The sequence below is a fragment of the Corticium candelabrum genome, chromosome 1, assembly GCF_963422355.1.
Source record: "Corticium candelabrum chromosome 1, ooCorCand1.1, whole genome shotgun sequence".
NCBI classification, from domain to species: Eukaryota; Metazoa; Porifera; class Homoscleromorpha; order Homosclerophorida; family Plakinidae; genus Corticium; species Corticium candelabrum.
The window spans coordinates 16,221,088-16,245,125 of record NC_085085.1 but is presented as its reverse complement, the minus strand read 5'-3'; the positions used below and the strand labels follow the sequence as shown (position 1 = coordinate 16,245,125).

At 41.5% G+C, this 24,038-nt stretch overlaps 3 protein-coding genes across 5 annotated transcripts in view; 1 reads left to right on the top strand and 2 right to left on the bottom strand.

The window, feature by feature from the left end:
* Window positions 1-215: 215 nt before the first annotated feature.
* LOC134179994 (tyrosine-protein phosphatase non-receptor type 13-like) lies at window positions 216-14,933 on the bottom strand. 2 transcript variants are annotated; one of them, XM_062647047.1, is made up of 44 exons: window positions 14,848-14,933; window positions 14,515-14,663; window positions 14,335-14,433; window positions 14,168-14,247; window positions 13,968-14,027; window positions 12,979-13,071; window positions 12,817-12,909; window positions 12,687-12,758; window positions 12,330-12,629; window positions 11,238-12,278; window positions 11,104-11,175; window positions 10,861-10,941; window positions 10,699-10,795; window positions 10,571-10,641; window positions 10,436-10,506; window positions 10,198-10,378; window positions 9,986-10,141; window positions 9,855-9,920; window positions 9,730-9,798; window positions 9,587-9,672; window positions 7,391-7,521; window positions 7,234-7,329; window positions 6,924-7,121; window positions 6,738-6,866; window positions 6,566-6,678; window positions 6,165-6,501; window positions 5,938-6,110; window positions 5,627-5,884; window positions 5,400-5,570; window positions 4,812-4,951; window positions 4,387-4,756; window positions 4,140-4,327; window positions 3,928-4,078; window positions 3,772-3,862; window positions 3,622-3,692; window positions 3,520-3,561; window positions 3,359-3,457; window positions 2,608-2,669; window positions 2,479-2,554; window positions 2,338-2,403; window positions 2,198-2,280; window positions 2,060-2,132; window positions 598-660; window positions 216-544 (listed from the first exon to the last, which is right to left on the bottom strand). In XM_062647047.1, the coding sequence occupies exons 2-44, from the start codon at window positions 14,645-14,647 to the stop codon at window positions 395-397; spliced, it is 6,252 nt and encodes a 2,083-aa protein (XP_062503031.1). In that variant the 5' UTR covers window positions 14,648-14,663; window positions 14,848-14,933; the 3' UTR covers window positions 216-394. The 2 variants fall into 2 exon arrangements, with proteins under 2 accessions (XP_062503031.1, XP_062503040.1); XM_062647056.1 differs by lacking the exons at window positions 216-544; window positions 598-660 and adding an exon at window positions 667-793.
* Window positions 14,934-19,416: 4,483 nt separating this feature from the next.
* LOC134184284 (protein-tyrosine sulfotransferase 1-like) lies at window positions 19,417-20,990 on the bottom strand. 2 transcript variants are annotated; one of them, XM_062651944.1, is made up of 3 exons: window positions 20,913-20,990; window positions 19,853-20,853; window positions 19,417-19,789 (listed from the first exon to the last, which is right to left on the bottom strand). In XM_062651944.1, the coding sequence occupies exons 2-3, from the start codon at window positions 20,803-20,805 to the stop codon at window positions 19,648-19,650; spliced, it is 1,095 nt and encodes a 364-aa protein (XP_062507928.1). In that variant the 5' UTR covers window positions 20,806-20,853; window positions 20,913-20,990; the 3' UTR covers window positions 19,417-19,647. The 2 variants fall into 2 exon arrangements, with proteins under 2 accessions (XP_062507928.1, XP_062507920.1); XM_062651936.1 differs by having other exon boundaries at window positions 19,853-20,966.
* A 33-nt stretch (window positions 20,991-21,023) lies between these two features.
* Window positions 21,024-24,038, top strand: part of LOC134180914 (A-kinase anchor protein 10, mitochondrial-like) — a 3,367-nt gene continuing 352 nt past the window's right edge. The window contains exons 1-7 of the mRNA XM_062648101.1: window positions 21,024-21,051; window positions 21,152-21,871; window positions 22,292-22,475; window positions 22,528-22,794; window positions 23,514-23,655; window positions 23,714-23,946; window positions 24,012-24,038. The exon at window positions 24,012-24,038 is cut by the window's right edge and continues 121 nt beyond it. Of these exons, the coding sequence (XP_062504085.1) occupies window positions 21,030-21,051; window positions 21,152-21,871; window positions 22,292-22,475; window positions 22,528-22,794; window positions 23,514-23,655; window positions 23,714-23,946; window positions 24,012-24,038 (1,595 nt within the window). The 5' untranslated portion in view covers window positions 21,024-21,029. The remainder of the gene's footprint in view (window positions 21,052-21,151; window positions 21,872-22,291; window positions 22,476-22,527; window positions 22,795-23,513; window positions 23,656-23,713; window positions 23,947-24,011) is intronic.

Below are 24,038 nucleotides of genomic sequence, written 5' to 3'. Positions count from 1 at the left end.
TAGTCTAGCGTAGCCAAACCCTCCTCTTCTTGATATCTACCGGCGAGAAGAAAATATTCCCCGCCGGTAGATATCAAAAAGGGGAGGGATTTGGCTACGCGAGACTAGTATGGTAACGGTACCACACAACTCATATCCCCTATGATACGTTGTACACGGTACACCACACAACTTACATCCCCGTATGTGCATGTACCGCACAGTGTACTGTACTATTAGGTTAATCATTTCTTATATTTCTACAAGTGTTTACCGCGACAGACTTATACCAACAAGCAATTGCGTTACAAGCAATATTTATAAGTATAAATCACAATTGACGTACCTAGCGCGCGCTACTGTGCTCTCAATATTGTAATGTCAAAAATTTTCTCCTTCACTACAATTGTTTACTCTAGAAAGAGTCGTCAACGAAAGTGTCTACACTGCGCTGATCATTCACAATCACTGAAAAAATATCTGATTCGTTCGATGGTAACCACTGAGAGGCTCTCAACCCTCGCAAAGCGTAAAGGAAACAAGCAAAGCAAAACAAGTATTGCTCCTGCAATGACAGATTAGATGAACATCAAACATCATCAACTATACACATGTTACCTTTTTCTGGATCATGTTTGGTCTGGCTTCCCTTAGTACCTTTACAATACTGTTGATGTCAACCTAAGTCAAACACTTGCTCAGTAAGATATATAGGAAGTACACACAAACAGATTCACGCATTGTGCGGGTGAGTGGGTGACCCCCTTTGTGATTAATTAATGTCTCTTGTGTTTGCTTGGCTTCCAGAATATTTCTAGACAATCAATTAACCTATTTAATAACTGGAATGTACCATTAGCCAAAGTATGCATGTATTCTTGAAAACAAGTGTATTGACAGACAAACAAACTAGCACACACACACACACACACACACACACACACACACACACACACACACACACACACACACACACACACACACACACACACACACACACACACACCTAAAAAATCCTAAATGTCAGGAGCTGCCTCTTAGAGGTCACGCCCCCAGCTGTTAAGCTGGGCCCTGTGCACTACTCAGGGAACTCTGGGCGTGCGCTAGCAAACTCCTGGAGCCGGGCCAGGCACTCGCAGGAGCACCAACTTGTGAAGCCAACTGTGGTGTGAGCACCCGAAGTCTCATCACCACGACCCCACTGGCTGATGTCACGTCATAGCCGATGGCCGCTTAGGACCCCAGTCGATGACCAGGTACTCATTTATACTCCCGAGTCAAGAGAAGCAAATGTGTGTTAGTTTCTTGCTTAAGGAAATTATGCCATAGCTCGCCATCACTGTGACTTGAACTTGTGACCCTTTAAGGTCCTGGATGTAAACACTCCATAAGATGACTCTCTAACCAACTGACCTATCGTGCGCGCGCACACACACACACACACACACACACGCACACACACACAGATAGAGAGATAAAGAGATAGAGATAAAAGGACAAACAAACCAATAAAAAGGCAACTACAAGCTAAACTAAAAGTACCTTAAACTTCCAACCATATCGCATATATCAAGATCAATGTACACATGTGAGACCTGTGATCATGCAGCTGCAGCTCAAATTGGATTACTCTGACGAAGGCAAACACGTGCCTGAAATTTGTCATAAAACACTCCATAAGATGACTCTCTAACCAACTGACCTATCGTGCGCGCACACACACACACACACACACACACGCACACACACACAGATAGAGAGATAAAGAGATAGAGATAAAAGGACAAACAAACCAATAAAAAGGCAACTACAAGCTAAACTAAAAGTACCTTAAACTTCCAACCATATCGCATATATCAAGATCAATGTACACATGTGAGACCTGTGATCATGCAGCTGCAGCTCAAATTGGATTACTCTGACGAAGGCAAACACGTGCCTGAAATTTGTCATAATCGATGACTCAACCATCACATATTATAGTACCCTACCTTTACTCTTGCTTACTAGTGATCATTTAAACACATAGACAAACGGGCAGATAAACAATACACAAATGTAGACAAACTCTGCTGTAGACCTCAAGGTCATTCTCAATCATTGAAAAGGTAGACAGAACAGTTACAGCAACAGCAGTCCTTCCCATTCCGGCACTACAACCAACACGAGCATCAGCTTGACTGTATCATTGCAGTAATTACAGATACTAGCATCAGACCTGCAATGCACAGTAACAGCACCTGATCGTGCTGCAGCAGCTCTCTTCACTGCTAAAATAAATTCAACAAATCCACCAGGTGCCTAAATAACAACACACAGTACAGCATACAAATCAGACACACAAATTCACAGCCTCACCTTAGGAACACCATGGCCAGGCCACTCAGTAAACTGCAAATGAACAATATTCTGGTGCCCTTCCTCCTGCAAACATAAACACAACCATCTAACTACTACACTGTACTCTTGCAGTCCACAAAATACGACTAAACACCATACGCCTAGCTTCTTTAGTCTCAATACTCGAACGTGGTAAGTGTCAAAATTTTTCTCAGACAGCAGAGTAACACTAAACCTAGAAAAATCAATGTAGTGTAAAACTGCATATTTCAAAAAATTAAATCTTACTTTTTGCCTCCATATGTTTTCGTTTGATTTACACGAGGTGGCCAATATGAATGGCACTTGTCCTTTATGCAGAAACAGATCACCATATATGACAAAGAGTACACATACACACAAAATACTAACCAACAAAACACAACACGGAATTCAATCTACTAAATCTGCTGCAGACTTGAACTCACAATGATTGTTTGCACACATAATTTGCAATGAAATCCAAAAAAAAACACAAACTCAAAAGGCACAGTTTCACAGAAAAGAAGCAGAAACAATGAGTTGGAAAGCCACTGGAAAGTCAAACACACAAACAGACAAATACACAGTCCAGCCAATAATAATTACACAAAACAACAACTCACACACATACACACATGCATGCAGTCACACATGTATGCGTGAGCGTGCACATGCACACACACACACACACACACACACACACACACACACACACACACGCACACACACACACACACACACGTGCACACACACACACATGCACACAAAAAATAGACAAATGGATATGCCCTTCAGTAGGATACTAAAGATAGCACCCCAGCTTATTTCTAGGTGGAGCCTCTGGCGCTACTCAAAGTTTTTGGGCTGAGTTGACGTATCCCTGGGTGCTTGTCAGAGCATCCAAGGGCACCAACTTTGGTGCAGCCTCATGCACACACACACACACACACACACACACACACACACACAACAACAACAACAACAACAACAACAACATGAGGAATGAAAGGAATCACACCTTTCCAGCTTCATGTAGTTTAGTAATCATCACTATGACATGACAGTGCTGCTCCCAAATCATACGCCAGAAATCTCCTACCGTGTTACTAAGTGGACCCTATAATATATAACAGCCATCAAACAAGCTTGCAACCACGTGGAAATTACACTTAGACTCACCTGTGTGCATATGAACTTGTGAAAACCTGATCCAATACGCATCTATTGTGCACAAACAGTGTTACTAAAGTTACACAGCATCAGCTAGATTCAACTGCCTACCTTCACAGTACTAGCATTAATGTAATTTGAGTTCTCATCTCCACCACTCAGTTTCACTCTGCTATGATCAACTGCATACACAAGAACACACACACATACACATATAAATGGTAAGAAAAGTCACAACAGTGAGGCTTCCTCTGTACATACATGGTAGCAAGTTGGAAAATCGATTCTTCGATTTGTTTTTAGGCAACCGACCAACACTGCAATCTGCAGACAGCCTGTTCTCACACAAATGCTAAAGCACAAACCATATTGAGTACGTATAATACAAATACAGCATGCCAACTATTAATAACTCACAAGATATTCATTAACTGTATCTTGATCATTTAATTGCTCATCAACTCTTTGACACAATTCTTCTAGTGCTTTTCCTCTGTAAAGAGTACTTCTGGCAGTAGTAGTTATCACATTACCTGGCTGAAATTCATCAGGGACGGGTGTTGGAAGCCTAGAGAAAAACACCATATGTATCAAACTTACACTAGTTGTTAGTTACAAACCATGCTTACCGTTCAAATGTTTGTGTTAAAGCTAGTTCATTGATATCTGATTTGTCAATTGAGGGATTACTACGAAGTTGATTGTCCCTCCTTCTCTCACCTGGAGAAGCAGCTGGACATCTGCCAGTGATGGGCATAATCACTCTTGGCATTGAAACCAGTTCCAATTCGCTGACATTCCTTTCGTCTTGCTTTTGCTGCAAACAAATGCACCACATAATGCCTTGCGTGCAACATGATCATAAGCTGCTGCTACCTCTTCTCGACGCGCCACTTTAATCTGCACAGAGCCTTCAGTCCGTCTCAATCTATTGATGACTTGATAATATGGCAATCCTTCAACAGACTCGTCATCTATTTCAATGATTCGATCATTGACATGCAATCGTCCATCAACTGCAGCTGGCATTCCCTCGGTTATCTTTTTCACGTAAACACAGTCAAATGACTGGTCTGTAGCTTCATTCACACCCCAATTTGTCATTACATACATGTTAAACCCATAGCCCTTGTCACTTTTTCTCAAAAATATCGAAATAGTAATATCTTCCCATGAATCTGGACGAGGTGGTAATGGTGGCATTGTACCAGACACAGGTGATATGGGAGGACTGGGTGCTTCAAATCTAAACAGCAAAATAGACTACAATACAACAGAAAATCTCAGTGAACTATACTAACTTTAGAATCTGTTCAGTATCTGGAAGAGTAACAGGAGGCATTCGTCTAAACACCTCAAGTTTCATCACCTCTCCCTCCATTCCACGTAAAATCTGAACCGCTTCACTGTGCGGCTTCCCTTGAAGAGACTGCAAATTGACCTACAATGGCATGAAAATACAAATGATATCAAAATAATTGAAATAATCAGTTCAGATGTGTAAACTAAGTGGTCCATACATGGTTAATCGATTAACAATAATGGCAGATGTTTAGTACAATAAACTCAGCAAAGATTACCTCTAGTTTATTGATATTACCAACTACAAAGCAACTATTGCACCTTGTTAATAGCAATAGTAGCTGTCTGTTGATACGGCCAATAATTTGACTGCTTCTGTCTTTGCAAGCATCAATCAATCATATCAAAATCAGTCTGTAAAACACACCCACACCCATGCACACACACACACACACACACACACACACACACACACACACACACACACAAACACACACACACACACACACACACACACACACACACACACACGCACACACACACGCACACCATAAAATTCCACATAAACAAAATCAGTATGCTCCTACCATTAGCAGTTGATCTCCAGGCTGTATACGGCCATCAGATAAAGCAGGGTCAGATACAACAGTACGAATAAAGCATCCAAAAATCAAAGCATCATCTGTGGCACTTTGAGCACCACTTGTCACTGAAAATCCGAGTCCCTTGACACCTCGAGATAGCTCTACCTCAAATTTCTATACACAAACCAGTTTTTCTACACGTTAACAAAAGCAAGTTGTCGTATGTTCACCTTGCCAAGCAATTTCTCACCAAAAACCTCTACCAAATTAATACTCTCATCTACTGCAGAACGATCACTCTTCTCTTCTCTCATAACTGACGAAGCTGCTGAACGAGCCCGTGATTCCTCTCTGCTGACAATAGGATCAGAAGGTATGGCAACAGGCTCATTAGGTCTGTGAACCACAAGACGAACTAAATGTGAAGCATTACGTAATAGTTCAACAACATCCTTGTGATACATTGACTGTATGCGCCTGTTGTTCACCTACAATATCTAAAGTTTAACAGCTGACAAAAAATGCGATTGTTGATTTCAACCTCTAACAAAATATCTCCAACTTTGAGACGGCCATCTTTTTCAGCAGCTTGTCCCTCAAACAAGCTCTTTATAATTATTGGATGATTGACATCCTGACCACCCACTAATCCAAATCCCAAACCCTTGTCATCTTTGACCAATTCTACAACAATCACTTCACCAGCCAAAGACTCTATATAAGTCGTGATCAGACAAATAACAAACACATGAAAACAACAAAATTTACCGTATCCAGACATACTGTCTAATTGCTGCCCTTCCTCACCAAAACTCACTTCGTCCATTCCCATAATTCTCTCCACTTCCAGTTCAACTTCACTACCAGCATCTTTTATTATCTGTACTGCTTCAGCGTGCCTCACTCTCAACAGGTTGTGGCTGTTAATTCTCAGCAGACGGTCAGCTACTTGTAATTGACCATTCCTGTGTGCAGCTCCACCGACTCTCAGTTCTTTGACGTAAATAGCCCCATTACGAGATGCTGTGTCTATACCTCCAGCCACTTCCATGCCAAGACTTCCATCAACCTTGTTTAGATTTACAACAATCACGTGTGACTGATCCTAGATAACATGAAACAACTGTCACTATAATGAAGTGATACATACCTATATAGTATGTGCTAACTGTTAGGCCATGCTCAACATTAGCAACAGCTGCAACTCTGACAGCTTCTCGTTGCTCCTCAACCAATGACTCTAATTGTTGTTTTTCAATATCAGCCACAGCTACTTGTTCAACTACATTCACACACAGCTTTGACATCATACTAACACAGTATTACAATGATGTTGCCAACATGCAGCAGCAAGTGATGACTGCACCACTTTCATTTCCACTAGTAGAGGAGCTGCATGCAAAAGCGCGACGGCATCACTATGTGAAATGTTTTCAAGAGACTGGCCATTCACTTCCAGAATCTGACATCCTACACAGCATGCACACAATGATTGAAATCTTACACCAAAAACCAACAGTCACATACCTGGCTTGATTCGTCCATCCAAGGCAGCTGCTCCACCAGGTTTGACAGACTTGACATATATTCCTGAACCAACTCCTTTGCCAAGGTCAATTCCACCAACAATCATGAGACCCAAACCCCGTTCAGGTGATTTTACAAGTTTGACATATTTTACCTCCATCGATTGCTCAGGCAAAGGCGAGTTTGCTCCATTTGGCACTATGCAAAAGTTCCATTTTACTAAATGATCAAGACACTGTGACGAGTAAGATATGATACATTCTCTACAGCTCAGTGATATACCATATGTAAAACCTCACGTAACACTTACATCCTCGTCGTGCAACAGGAGTCCTCTCACTTGACAAGACTAAAGATTCAGAAGCCAGTGTTTGAGCAAGAAGACTACTGCGAGACTGCAGCTCAGCTGTTTACAAGAAATACACTCAACACCAAAATTTGCAAATGATACATGCTACAATCCTGACTGTCATTGTCAGACTCGGCTATCAATTCATCCTCTCCTTGATTACTAAATGAAGACTCGGTTTGAAGCTTCTTTGTAATAACAAGACGAAAATGATGAAGATCAGTACACAACTGCAATAGATATCGAGATCTAGAAATAAACATTTGTATCAATGACAATAGATTCACAAGTTACTACAAGTTACAACACCGCGTACACATTACATTTCTATGTGCAACAATGTTCTTGTTCCTGTCTTGTCTTCTCTGATCACTCTGTCTGTCTATCTGCCTGCCTTCATACATTTCAAACAAGACTGTCTTGTCTGTCTGTCTGTCTGTCTGTCTGTCTTCTATATACTTTCCAGCATCAAACTATCATACATCGCTGCTAAATCACAAAATTTACGAGTCCACAACTAATAAGAAATCTAAAGCAATACGATCTAAAGTCAAGATAAAACACAACCACTAAAAGATCTAACTTAAACTAATAACTAAAGTTCTCTAGTCAATGACTGAAAACTGGTTGCTGAACCATTCAGCACTCACATCTTCAGCCTCGAGCAATGACAGCTTTCTTAAAGAAACATTTTGACCACATGCACTAGTAAATTGTGCCCAGCATACACCTTTGATTGTTGGTTACCAACAATCAACTTGAGACATTTGACGCATTTGCAGAACGAGATATGCTTACGTACGCTTTCAACTGATTAAATGATAAATTCTATCGGACGCGTTTGTAACTTTTTCGATCGAGGTTCCAACTTCTCGAATATCTATTGTAGATCGCAGTTTGCAAAGCGTGCTGTTTGGTTCAGTAGCTGAAACACTATGCACAACTTACTCATACTTATCAAGCAGGCAACACTTTTCTAACATGACGATGAAGAGGGTTTTCTCGCCATCACATGTAACATCACGTGACATCGACAGCAGTCGGTGAAGCGCGGTGGACGCCGAAACAGATCTGGACAGCGAAACAGATCCAGACGCCAATACCGCTCGCCTCTTTATCCTTTTAGTTGTGTTCATGTGCAACAGACCACGTATGAACAGCTGTTTTTACAACACACCAAAGGGGGCCCTGTCGTAAAAACTGGACTCAACTGTAACTTCGTGTTGCAGTTCTTGTCACTTCCATCAGCGCATGCAGTCATTGCTTTTTGTTGCAAACGTGCATTAGCACGCGTCTCTGCAATGTTGCGTTAATGCAAATCTCCGAAATGTCTCTTTAACCTTTACATTACATTTCTGCAGTTGAATTGAAAATCTCTTCCTAAAAAAATCCATGAACTCGCCAATGTTAGGTCTGCCAACTTCATCTAATGATCGTTTGCCTAGATGTTGAAGAAAATTTCTAGCTTCATCTCCCCATCTACCAAAATGTTCCTTGCAGCTTCTCATTTTTATATTTAGCATGTTTTCTTCCGTCAACACTGCTCAATGTTGGGAAAACATCTGAGCTCCACGAATGAGCTAGGGCAATATCTAAATCAGTATCTGTCTGTCTGTCTGTCAGTCGGTCTTCATTTATTTCAATACATTTTAAGCACAATTACAAACACTACATATACAATAATCCTTGTGACAATGTCTCTGTCTGTCTGTCTGTCTGTCTGTCTGTCTGTGTCTCTGCTGTACAACTGATCCTACCCAATTATTAATTAATCCAATCTCAATAACACACTTGCACAACAGTCCAATAAATAAAAACAAAAACAACTTTTCACAATAGATCAGAACATATACACGATTATGTTGGTATGTAGTCTATCTTTACACATTGTAATCCAAAATCTCAGCATTCCATTGTGATTTGCACCATGACCAACATTTGACCAAAAGTGTCCGTCAGGAAAAGTTGCATCATTCTATAAACATCCAGCACAAAAGTAGAGTCAGCTGATGCCATCACAGTAACTAGCGTAATTCCACCTGTCTCAGCTATTGTAATAATAATAAAGAAGCACTAAAGTGCTACCCCCTGTTGCTAGCCTAGGTTATGGAACAGCTGCTGTACAAGTACTGGCACTTGTGAGGAAGCTGAACACATTGACTGACACGTGGGTTTGTTTTTCCAATTGCTGGTCAATGGAACTGTCCACACCAGTATTACTGTAACACTAATAACCCAGACGCGCTCAGGTTAATAATACCTAAAACTACCAAACAGTAGAGTCATATGTTACAGTTGATTTATCCATTCTTACCTCTTGTAACTACCTGTGTAATACACCTTCTTTATAAGTTTTCCACCAGTAGTGCTTGCCTTGGGAACAAGAGTGAAAACATTCTCCTGGCAGTAGAAAACCTTCTGACACCACAGACATACAACAAAGCTAATGCAACACACCTTGTAGGTCACCCACTGAATTTCTGGCCAAGAATACTTTTCTACTGGTGTCCTCTCTAATCCTGTAACCTGATAGAAACATAAAGCTACAATTTACAATCCAATAATACAGCCATTACAAATACCTCGTAGATAGCAATGCCTCCAACACTTGCCCCCACCACAGTGCCTCCCATTTTCCCTTTCTCGGTCTATTCAACCAATGAATTAATTAAGTCTGATAATGTCCACTTGCAGTATCATGTATACTACTCACTCGACAAACATCATGAAAAAAAGTGCCATAATCAGAAAGCTGTTGTGCCTCTCTCATAAACTCAATCTCAGCCTGTTGCTTGGTCATACCACTAAGTTGCTTGTGTATCTTGGGAAGGTTTTCAGTAACAAACCTATCTGGCAGCTGGCTTAAAGTCTAAGCACAACCATGAAGATTCAGTCAAAATATTGACGTGTGCTGATGCAGCTTACTGATTGTCTGATGTATTGTTCTGGGTTAAAGTAATCCTGAAAATCTTCTCCAAAGTCTCCATGATTGGCTTGTAAAGCATAAGCAGCTAACACAAGAGCAGAATCCCTGTGACAAAACATCTGTCCTTCTACAACATCCTTTTGCAATTGCAGAAAGAACAAGTGAACAGTTTGAGCCAACCTAAATTACAACAGTGGTCAAGTACACTATCAACAAACCTTCACAGAATACACAAACTTAATGGCATTCAGTGTCTCAACATAATACTTGACCCTAAAGTAGATCAAAAACTCAACGTTCTTTTTAGTCTAACAAAAAACGTACATGTATAAATACCATTAAATAAATTGTATTTATATCTATGCATCCCACCTGATCTTTCCATCCAGGTGGCGCATACTTTTTCAATTTTTTATGCTGTTCCATAAACCATTCCTCATCATCTGTGAATGTATAAATGCAAGTTTTATGTCCTATACATACAATCAGCACATACGTACCTATTTTCACAGCCAGTCCAAAGAAATAGTCTTCCTTATCTTTGAGTGACAAATGAGCAGCAACTTCATCAAAAAGTTCTCTTACTGTTGACCTCATCTGTTACAACACTAATATTGTATAGAAAGCCATCCACATAAACACAGCACCATCTTAATTCAAACCTCTATCATTAAAGACAATTTTGTGCCATCTAACATAATAACAGAAACAAGTTTTCTGCCAGACGGCAAGTTTGTTTGGTTCTAAGAAAACAGCTGTTGCCATCTTAATTAATTAAAGAACTCACACTCACACACACACATGAACACATGCACGCACACACACACACACACACACACACACACACACACACACACACACACACACACACACACACACACACACACACACACACACTGTTCTACCAAAGAGACAATTGCTATAGATGATTTCCTAGAATCTCCATGTAATCTTGAAAATTCCCAACCAAATATCGTCTGCAAACAGACAACAATTAGAAGTTCACAAGCAGTCTTGCTAGAATTGATTTCCCACAGACTTTCAATTTTTTTCTTGATGATGGCTTGGTAACAGACTGCCACTTATCACCTTCCATTGTTCCTGATTTAATATCAACATGCTTCTTGTGTCTCTTCCTTTTAGCTTTCTTTGATAAGACAGCTGACGTTTCACTGGCTGATGAATGTTCTCTGCTCAACGTTTGTTTATCATGCGGTAGTAAAACATCCCTAAAAGTCTCATCAGTGACTTCAGTTTTGTTACTGCTTTCACTTTCACTTGCATTCATCTCTATGACTGATTCAAACGTGCTTTCATTTTCATCTGTTTTGGCTGCTGAAGTATCAACATCCCGTTCTTGACGATACTTCTTCTTCTTTGTTAAATCCACTGTGGCATAAGGAGGTTCAGTGCTAACATCATCTACAGCTAAGTCTTCATCGATAGGGTCTGTGGCTAGCTTCTCTTCTGGAGAAGGTACATGCCTTAGCTGCACTTGAAGAGCAGCTGAAGCCAAGTCAGCATGAATTCCTGACCATGAAGTGCTTGCTTCAGGTTCTGTTGACACTTCCCTAGATGCAATAGGTGTTGACTGAGCAACAGGCTCATCGCTTCCCGTAGTTTCTGATCCTGTAAGTGCTACATCATTAGCTGGGCTAGCATTAAATCCTGTAATTCCAGCAAGCAATGATGCTCCTGGTAACAAATTTATAGCAGAAAAAATAGGGTTTGCAATATGCTTTGCTTCAGCAACAGGAGTAGATTCCACTGTTTCTTGAACAAAAGCAACACTAACTGGTTCAGTAACTGCTTCTTCCTTAGTTGTATCATGTGGCTGCTGATACTCAGTTGATCTAATGCTCGACTCTGAAGAGCTCTGCATTTCACTCTGATCTACTGTAGCTTTCTTACTTTCTGCAAGATAACCATCATGTCCAATAATTGGAGATTCTGTCATTGGTATTTGGTCAGGATATGATGACTCATGAAGGGATGGTGGCTCTGACTCTGGCAGGGGTGGTGGTTCTGATTCTAGCAAATGTGGAGGAACACCACCATCAGCAAAGTTCTCTGCCTTTTCCTGCAAAATCCAATTTACATGACCCATCTCTACAGATAACAATTCACTTACCGATGAGTCTAGAGGCATAGGTGGAGCAGCCATAATTACTGCTACAGTAGCAGAAACCAAGTCAGAGATCTGCTTTGTAGAACCATCAACTAAAATTGGATGAACAACAGGCTCTAAGGAGTTTCCTGCTGCTTTCAATTCAGAAAGATTAGCATCATCCACATCTGCATCATCATCAGCTTGATAAACAGTGTTCACACCATTCTGCAAAGGAGCTACACCCAATGGTGTGGATACATTGCTTGACCTCAGGCTACCAGTGCTTACACCATGCTTTTGCATTCTAAGAGCTGTGGCAAGCTATTGGAGGCATGCCAAATAAGTGAAATAATAAGGATATGACCTAAACTATCATACTTCCTCTCTGAGGTTGGCATCTTCATCACCCTCATCATCCAACTCATCCATACTACGACCAAGAGTGTCCAACTGCCAACACAAACTCTTAGTATCACTGCCTGTTCACAGCAACAACATGCAGGCTTACCACTGCAGAGCTCCCCATCAAGTTCTCCAGCAACTGTGTAATCTGATCACTGAATCCCAAACAACCTGACCTTTGAGCATGTCCAATGCAAACCTACATCAAATAAATGATGTTTACCTTTACCTTCCTTCCTGTCTTCCATAATTAATTAAAGATACTAACTTCCAAAACTTGAGACAGGTCATGTCTAGCATCAGCTGTTTCGTCACACATATAGAGCAACACAGATTCCAGTTCTTGGCTTATTTCCACATTCTAAAAACCATGCAGCATATACATAGTGCTCGAAATAATTTTTCCTACATGCTCCTATATATGTCCAGCCAAACAGAAAAATGTCTGGACATCCAATAGATTTGATCAGACAAAATTTTTTTAATGCACTGCAAAATTTGTTTTAAATTACTGTTGTAAGTGCTGAACCCTAGGCGATGAGAAATTGACACCTTTCCAGTTCCAGGTACTTTGGTTGTATACTAGAATTAGCAATATGCTTCCAAACGCACTGCAAAGCAGGAAACTTACCTAGACATGTGTTCTTAGAACACCCAAGGACTGATTTTAGCCTCAACAACCAGGCACATGTACTGGCAAGCACCTATTTGCAAGCATGCACAAATTAATTAACACCAGGTGCAGGTCACTAGACACAAGCATCCCAAAACTTGTTTATACAGATGGCTGAGAAAAGACAGGCAGTCTTACCATCAAACTGTAAATCACTTGGCGCTCTGTGGCAGGTTAACTTTACTCTCTGTTCACTTATACTCTCAGTTCCCTATGACCTTGAAGGTACACTCAAAAGTTATGATAGTAATCAAAATTTGAAGGTCCTGAGTGACTTTGCCTAGACTAGCGGACAAGCTCACCAACAACCATATGACGAGATTACAGGAGCCATACACTGTACCAGTGAACGTACTCTATACATTCTAAAGTTGTTACATAGTCGTTTCCATCAAGTTGGTATTTCAGTCCAGTGGGTTGTGAGCTACTTCTGGTGAGACTACTATTACCTGTACCAACTATTAAAAAATTACACCACCCCTCACTCTTGCATTCCACGGTAATGCAAACTGCACAAATACCAGCTGAACTTCCATAAACCTTATGCATATAACACAAAAACACAAGTTCTGTAGCATACTAACCTTGTCGGCTTCAAACTCAACAGCAGAATAGATAGTCATACCCAACGAATACACATACATCTGAAAGAGAGAAGAGATAGATAGAAAAAGAGACAGATAGCCAGATTTGAGCGTGCACACAACAACAACAACAACAACAAACCACTCATTTAAGTAGAAACCAGCTATTTAGAGTATGAGACGTATATGGCTTAATTTACCTTCTCTACTGAAGCACGAGTTATTTGATAATTACTAGCAAACGTCTCCGGAGGAGCAAACGAACCAGGATCATTGATATCTGCAGCAAAGAGAGACACGAGTGCAGATGCAAACCACTAGATGCACGCATGCCTGCACTATGCTTGAAGATATCACACATACTCACCCAGATGTCCTGGACAAAACTCGACTTCACCACCACGAGTCATCATCAACGTGTCCATAGTGATCAAAAGACTAGGCCCTGACGCCCAACTTGACTTATCTACACACGAGACCCCATCATTTCATGTGCCACGCAATCAAAATCTAGTATCTCTTCTATATATGTCCTCTCATACGTCACCTCGTTCTAGAAGATCCTCGAGACTGCGGCAGCTGACACCCAGAATTGCCCATACCTCGTCCTCGCGAAGAGGAGAGCCGCGAGAAACCAGGACGTCGGCGAGCGTGACTTCAAAACCAGTTAGTCCAGGCATACCTATGCGCTGAGACCTAAATATATACATAAATAAAGTAATCCGCAGGATATCCTGGGCTCTGTGCTGTCTGCCGGGCGACGGTGTTTCAGTCGTCGTTACTCAGCACTAGCAGCGTAGTTTCCCGGTGACAAAGTAAGTCACTAGATTAGTAGGTCGTTACATGTTATGCGAGTCTGACTACCAGCTGTCACACATACCTGGCAAAATCAGGTAGAGAGAGTGCAAAAAAAGAGCTGGAATGCCGCTGGAACGCTGGAAGGCGTATCTACTGTACGTACTGTTTGTTTACACAGAACGTGCGTTACCTATAGAGCCTCGTATTCAAGCTCTTCGTATGCGCACTGTGCAAAACACGAAATTACATACTTCTGTCAATACCGTAAACTAAACCAAGCTTTCGGTTTCAGCATAGTGTTTGGAGTTGTCAATATTATGAGAATCTCTCTAAATAACTGCCATATCGGAATAAATTAATCTAGCAGATAAATATGGTAAGTTTGCAAATTTAATTTGAATTTTAAATTATTGTAAGGGCATGTACTTGACGATTTGCCTTGCTACAGGTTGTCCGCCATCAAGCCTGGATCCATGTTCAATCCTCTGTTCTTTGCTGACAGTCCATGCAACAAGTCAAAATTACAAGTACATGTCACACATCGACAAAATTGATGACTATCACTGTGTGCAGTAACTACCATTGGTATTACAAGTAATTTCCAAAGATTTTACTGTTTAATAAATAATGTTGAGTTTGTTAGATGCACACTACCAAAGAGTTAGATTTGGTTTGACATCTTGGCAGAAACCAACTTACTTTTCATGTATACTAACTTGAGTATCGTTGTCGTGCTCAACCAGATCAGTCTGGTTTGTAAAGTCTATTACAAGTACCAGAAGCAAACCCTGCTTCAGAAGTACTTAGACCATCACGGCTGTCTAGAAAGAAGACATGACTTTACGAAGGATCCGAGTAGATCCCAGAAGCACTGTTTTCTGTAAGTGCTGCAGGTTGTGATGACCTGGAATAATGTCCAGCCACCGTGCAATACCTGTGTGTACTGTGCCCAAAGCTCCCAAGACCACCGGAACTACCAGTGTTCGACAATGCCACATGCGGCTTATCTCCACTCACAAGTCGCTGTACTTCGCCAACTTCTCAGCATGTTTCTTGCCAATGTTGCCATCAGTAGGACAGCTGATATCAATAAGAAGACAAGTGTTTGTCTTCCTATTTCTGAGACAGATGTCTGGACGATTGGCTTTGATCCTCCTGGCAGTGGGGATAGTGGTATCCCACATCATAGTAATGCCATCCGTCTCCACAAGCCTATCAGGATGATGCCGGTACCATCTGCTCTCCACTGGAACCCCAAAATGGCGACAAACATCCCAGTGAATGATGGAGGTCACCTGATTGTGTCGATCAGTGTAGTCCATCGATGCCAAAGCACTACAGCCTGCCACAATGTGGTTGGCTGTTTCCAGGCCTACACTGCACATGCGGCAAGTAGGGCTGACATCACGATGTAGAATCTTGCGCTCATAGTACCGAGTCCGAAGAGCTTGGTCTTAAGCAGCAACAACCGGTCCCTCAGTTGCAGCAGGAAGATTCGCTGCCTTTAGCCATCCGTAGGTCTTTTTCATGTCCACAGGCGGTTGCTCAGTGAGACGACAATATTGCCCGTGCATAGGCTTCCCGCTCCAGAACCGCACACGAAGAGAACTGCAACACGTACGGTAATGTCTCGCATCTGTTTCAGGCGCTTGCTCAAAGCCACCTTCAACTGAGATGGATGCATTCCTGTGTAAGTTCTGCGACTTGTTGTCCGAAGCAAGACTCCTCCACAGCTGTGCAGTAAACCGACAAGCCATGCGCTTGATCAAGTGTGAAGATTTTCCAGAGTCACACTCTCGTATCATCTGCATGAAAGGATTAGAACTGTCAGCAAGGTAACAGTTCAGCCTCACAATACAAGATTAATATGTCGACTCAATCTGTTGTAACCCCCTACCCCCATCACTGCAAGGAGCATACAGTTGGTCAACGTCTGCAGAAGGATGGTGGACACTGTGCACAGAGAGGAGCTTTCTGGTCCGTCAATCAAGCTGCTGCAGGTCCGTGCACCCCCAATGAATGATGCCAAAACCGTAAGTGAGAACCGGTAGTGCAAACCCATTGATGGCTAGAATCTTGTTCCGACCATACAACTCAGTCCGGAGAACCACCTTCACTCTGCGCAAGTACTCGCGACTGAGTCTCTCCCGCATCATGCTGTGCTGAATACCGTTACTCTCATCTACACCCAAGTACTTGTAGACTTGACCCAGTTCCAGACAGTTGATGGTGTCCGTTTTTCCTACCGTCACTCCAGAGTTGTGTCCAGATAGCCTGCCGTTGACAAAGTGTGCAACAGCACATTTGTCCAGACCAAACTTCATCTGGATGTCATCAGAGAAGGTACGAACCGTGTGCAACAACCCATCCAACTGATCAGAGTTTCTGCCATACAGCTTCAGATCATCCATGTAAAGTAGATGACTGATAAGCTGACGTTTGGCAGTCTCACCATGCCCAGTGGTCATCCGGTAGCCATAACCGGTTCTGTTCAGCTCCTTGCTCAGAGGATTGAGAGCCATACAGAAGAGAAGTGGAGAAAGTGAGTCACTTTGGAAAATACCCCTCCTGATCTGCATAAGCCTTGTCTTGATAGTACTATTCCCACAAGAAAGCACCATCGATGTCCTCCAACTCTTCATCACACGTGACAAGAACGCGCACAAGACTGGACTGATCTTATGCAGCTGAAGGCATTGGAGCAACCAACTGTGTGGCACGCTGTCATAGGCTTTCTGGTAGTCCACCCAAGCCATGCTCAAGCTCTTGTGCCTGGTCCTACAGTCTTCGGTAAGCAGCTTGTTGATCAACAGCTGATCCTTTGCACCAAAAGATCTCTGTCAACAACCCTTCTGCTCCGGAGCCATAAGGTTTCTCTGATCCAAATGCCCTGCAATCCTCTGCCTGATGACTGAGGTGAGGGTCTTATAGAAGACAGACAGACACATGATAGGACGGTAATTTTTGGCCTGGTCAGTCTTGTCATTCTTAGGAATCAGAGTGGTTATTCCTTGAGACAAGCAGTCGGGTACAGAGTCTGGATTCTGAACCAGCAGGTTGTAGTTACGAGTCAGATCAGTGTGAAGACACATGATACGCTTGACCCAGAAACCATAAACTTTGTCTGGACCAGGAGACTTCCAGTTCCCCATCCTTTTGAGACACGATGTGACCTCATTGTCTGAGATAGGTAACCACTGCTGCTCATCTTTCCGGTGCATCTCACCATCGGTTTGACGTCTCAGCCAGAAGGCAGACTCATTGTGATATACCTCAGTTTCTAGGATACCACCCCAATACTATTCAATCTCAGACTCAGATGGTGGGGAAGTGACCTGGATAGTCTGCTCATCCAGCTCTCTGTAAAACCGTCCAGCATCTTGTTGAAACAAACCATTCTGGCAAAGTCTCTTACGATTCTTCTCCAGCCTCCTGGTCCGCTCGACCTTGGACTTAAGCTCCATTTTCAATCAATTGATGGAGACCTCACAACTCTCCGAACAGGAAATGCCCAACCGATGCCGAAGATGTCGGAGTTCATGTAACATACGAATGCCTGATGAACCCTTTCTAACCTTCAGCAACAGTGAGATCACACGTCGAAGTGTGAGAATCTCCATATCCAGCCTTCGTCTCCATGTCGGTGTTTGAGAATTGGTTGACTTCGTCGCCTTTAAGCCCCGCCTTTTGGACACTAGCGAAGCAGCAGAGTATACCAGGTAACTGATTTCACTCGTATCTGGTTCATCCTTCAACGAACTGATGATCGTGTTAAGATCACCAATAAGGGTTCCACTGTTCACAAAGATCCTTGGAAGGCGTTGTCTCTCACAGATAGGAATTTGCCTGACTTTCTGCAACTTCTCAAGAAACTCTTGATGAAGTACAGGGTCCACAGCAGCATCACAATCAAGCGAAAGACCATCCTCCGTTTGGCAGCAGTCTGGACTGAGTTGAGATGTAGGAGTTTCCATCCTTTCTAGCCGAGAAGCTATACTAGGATGTGTAGTCATCAGATCAGAGCTCACACAGTCACAAGGGGATGGTGATTCCCTGACAGCACTGCACTGAACTGAATGCAAAGTGTCATCTACGGATAGGATATCACCACCATCTCTTGCAGATGAGCAGTCCTTAGAGAGAACAGTGACTGACTGAACAAGGGAGCCATCTTCCAAGTGATTAGCAAACTCATGATCCTCTTGCATCATTGACGACAGGTTTCCCACCACATGCAGCAGATGACTGAAGCCATGCAAGGTGACACATTGTCAAGCAAAGGCGTGACAACTGAGCTATCAGCTGATAGAGCAGAAACCACATCCAACGCCGACATCTACTGCACACCAGGACAAACATCAGTCGTAACAGATAACAAACCTGAGACGGGCTTTCCATCCTGTGCGGCCTCGCGTTTAATCTCCTCCAACTCTGATATATCAAAAATTAATGCAGTCAATCTAATTTAATTATTTATTTATTTATTTGTTTATCGATTTTTATACACTAAACTACTGGATTGTGTTATTGCTTAGTCTAATGCCTCTACTTGACCAATACGGTTGACAATACCTTGACAGATTTCATACAGTATGACTAACCAGTAAACTACATAGAATATATAATTCATCGAATCTTGCCCTTAACAGAAAGAAAGACAGATGACAACTCTAGTTTATTCAAACCAAATCTTGAAATTAGACTGAATATTCAGTAATCAGCCACTGAAATAAAGTGACTTTCAGTTTTACTACATAATTAAAACAAACAGCTTGCCTTAACAAGTACTTACCTCACCAGTTCAATAAAGAACCTCAAGTCCGTTATTTGTAAAAAGAGCATTTAAAACATGTGTGTGTCTCTCGTTAGAAATTGTGTCATGCTAATCATAACCAAGTTCTTTCAGCAATGGTGCTACCGAATGTAATTTACTCTCCTTCATGTCAGCTGGAATGTTCCTCTCCCACTTTCTTAATGATTTTGTGTGTATGGGTTCCTGTACCTGTTTGCTTGATGGCTCCAAACTAATACAACAAAGAGACAAAGCTATGCAGTTGTGCTCCTATAAATGCAAGACAATTCCTCACTTGGAGAGTGACACTCCACCTGGTTGTCCGATTGCCTTCTCATGATGGAGTACAGCACTGTTCCACGACATATCAAGAAACTGAAGAGCTCGTTTCATTTGTAGAGATGGGAAAGTCACCAAGTCTTCATACCGAACCATTAGGCATCGAGTTTTTAATTGTCGACAATGACTGTACATAACTTGGCCAGCATTATTCCAAAACTTTAGTGCACCTTCAAATGAATTGGAATCAACACCCTGAATTCGAATCTTCTGCTGAACTATCGAATTGGCGACTGCTCTTCCATCTCTTACAAGCATGACAAACTTTGCTTTTGGAAACAAAATACTCAGATAGTCCATCATCTTTAGGGCAAGTGGGTCTTTGTCACATAGACGTTTTGCAGGTTCACCATGTTTTGCTATTATTTCAAGTATGAAAGATGCCAATGCGTCATTGATCACAGAATCAGTCACACCGGCATTAAACAGTCTCTCCTTCTCTCTCACATCACTCAACCAACGCTGGCGCATAAACAATAGTCTAGGAACGACTCTTGTCTCTTCTCCACATCTTACATCCGGATGTGCATCCAGCATGGCACGGAAAAGTGTCGTTCCGCTCCTTGGAACACCCCCAACAAAAATAATTGGTGAATCTCGACTGAGGGAAAGGTTACGTGGCACGACGTTCACTTTGGTGTACTGGCCATAAGATCCTTGCATTCCAGCTTGCCTCTCACTGCGTTGTTCGATCCACCTTGGCAGACTTGTGTCTGACTGAGGTGCGTTCGAGCAGTTAATGACGCTTGGGAAAGCGAGCCACATTGTTACTACAATGCTCGTGCACATTATCAATACCAAAAACACAAAGCTGCGAAATGGCAAACTGTATGACTTGGATTTCGGTAGATTTTGCCGTTTAATCATTTGAGTAGGAAGGATTGATCCTTCTCGTCCTTCATAATTCATTTTTAGGGCTTCCCTGGCGGTTGCTGGTTTCCTTTGTTGTACTTAAACCTGAAATGGAGACCCAAACTAAATAACTCACTGGTGTACTTATCAGTCTGATTCAGCACCTCTGTGTCTCGTGTAAAGAGGAAATCAAGTTGACTTACTTACGTTATACGAACAAGGTGTGTAGGTGTAACTCGCACATAGATATCAACAAGTTCGTTGCGAGACTCAGCGAAACTATGAAAAAGAAACCTCTAGAAGGTCTGTAATTTTTTATATCTTTTGTGTGTAGCAATGCCTTACGCATACGTGCAAAATTTTATGTGTTCATGTGCCCTGAATATCGTTTTCGTGATTGCAGTTTCTAGACAGACGCAGAAAAGGCAGCTGCAGAAAAAATGGAGTCGAGATCCTTTCCAGAATGCAGTAAAAATACAAATATCGCCGGCAGACGGTCTTCGAATTCCAGACAAAGACAACAAGATTAGAGACACGTCAAAATTTAGACAAAATGAGCATGTTGTCACAGCAAATGTTGTACGGTCAGAATCGAGATCCAAGTTGGATAGGACTTTGTGGGAACTATTGACTGACAACATGTCTTTACCCTATTTCTTACAATTTATGGAAAATGACGGAGATATTACTCTTGTTCAGTTTTGGTTGGCTGCTGAAAGCTTTCGAATTACTACTAAGGAACGCTTGAGAGCATACAGAGAATCTGTGAATAGCATTGCTTCTACGAGTAATAGTAAACGTGGAGGCTTCATGACTGCTGTAGAAAGAGACTCTTCCTTGCTTGCTGATGAACATCAATTGGAGAGAAACAGTAGCTTGGAAAATAGTTTAGCTGGGTTACGATCGAAACAGTCTCGTTCAAATTCTGTTAGATCTGATGACCAGAGAGAGTTACTTGGTCTTTCAAGAGTAGCAGTAGCACCAATTGGTCGACATGGACAAGAACGAAAAGTTTCTGCTAGAAGGAAGGAGGCCAGTATGATGATTGCAGATAATTCAAATGACACAGGGAAGAGTCACTTTGATCTTTTTGGTAATAACGCCACGAGGCAACAAAGTAAAAGTAAGTTGCTACATCACCAGGCTCACACATTGAGACAATCACATAAATGCAAATGACATTCATGCATGTCCAGTCATTGTCTGGCAACGTGCTGATGCCACTTAGTTTCTCATCTTGTGTGTATATATTAATATATATATATATATATATATATATATAGATAGATATAGATATAGATAGATCACGGTGTTTTTCGGCTTTTCGTTTGTTGTTTTATTAAGAATAAACCTGTTTATCAACTTGAATTCTTGCAACTTGATTCAAAACCTGATAATTAAGAAGTACTGTAATAGGAATTTTATATACAAGGTATGGAAATCCTCAATTTTGTCATTTTATTATATTGGTGCTTATTGGTGTTTGTTGGTGTAGTATTTTATCTAGTATGTTAATTAACACTGTTGCCTTTCTCAACACTAGGTGCTGAATCTGATGCTATGAGTCTGTATGAAACATATATCTCTCATCTTGCTGAAAACCAACTACAACTAGATGAACGAACGAGACTTATAGTAGAAAGAAATATCTGTAGAGACGATGGGATTATTGAACCAGATAGTTTCCAAGTAGCACAAGACTTTGTTTTTCACTTCATGCAAGAAAAGTGAGTTCTAACTGATCTTATGTGAATAATTTATTATCCCCATTTGCTGTAGGTATTATCCCCAGTTTTTGAAGAGTCAGTACATGTGCAGATATCAACTAGAAGTTCTAACCAGTGGCAAGTTTAGCCTTCAGGATATTCTATTCCATGACATTACAATGGGATACTTCATGCAGTTTCTTGAGCATGAGGGTGATATGCGATACTTTGAATTCTGGTTGACAGCTAACAGTGTGCAGGAGCAGCTTCTAGATCAGAAGCGAAAAAACACCTACAATGCCGATGAAGCTGTGGCTGATTGCATGGTACTTTATACGAGGTAAACAATGATTGGAGTATATCTCAGATTTAGCTGACTAATGTTTAAGTTTGCCATCTGTTTGTCTGTATGTGAGCCATGCATGCTTGCTTGGTTTCTTCAACTTGTGTTTCAGTTTGCTTACTATTCTGTGGCTGTGCTTGTCCAATTATGTTTATATTGAATATTAGGCATTTGAAATTTAGTATCAGATTGTTTTGTGCAAATTTGGAATTTAGTATCAGATTGTTTTGTGCGAATTTGGAAACACTGATCAGTTTTTACACCTAGCTGTGGCAGACAACTGACACAACAGAACACACACAGCACTGTAGGTCAAAGGCATGTGTAATCTAGACTATCTAAGCATGTGCACATGCATGGTCCACACAATCTAAGAACATCAGCAGTACGTGAATGCATGTGTATACATGTTATTGTTTCTATATCTACATTTTATCCGACTGAGCATTAGTCCTTATGGCAGAATTAAAGCACAAGGTGCGTATATCTTGAAACTTTGCCAACTCCTGATTGATGTCATGCGGTCTCTATATTGCAGAATTCTTGGATGTAGACAAGCTGTTCCATTCTACTTTGTTCTTTAATTAATCAGCTGTAAATATATAATGGTTTAATTAACCGTTGTTACATTAGTTAACACTAGCAGTACACAGCAACAATGGTCATCCAATGACATCAAAACATCAATGTCATCTAATGTGTTGTTTCTGCTCTAGGTATTTTTCTCTCCAGGCCACTCACCCTCTTGACTTTGATGACCACATTCGAGTTGACCTTGAAGTTAACATTTGTCGAGAAGGTGGGCCACTTTCTAATTGTTTCAGTGTGCCTCAGAAGATGGCATTTGAACGAATGGAAGTAATCTATTTGAATGGCTGGCTGATCATCTGCAACTGATTAGTTACATTTACTTTAGGGTCACTTTTCCAACTTTTTGCAAAGTGAATTGTACTACCAGCATTTGTCAGAGCTGCTTGGTGTCATTCGTTCTGATCGATCAAATACACCAAGAAGTAGCATATCAGAAGGAAGCACAGAAACAACAGAAATAATGTCTCCTGAAGATCAAGTTCGGACATCATTCAGCCATAGATTAGGAGTTGACTGCGGAGAGAATCCTGAACTGCTCTGGCAGCGCCGCTCACGAGGGCATGTTTCTTCTCTGTCCTATTACACAAGTTGCTAATTGCCAATGCCATTGCATTGTGGTTTAGGTTAGTGATTGGTCGAATAAATGAACA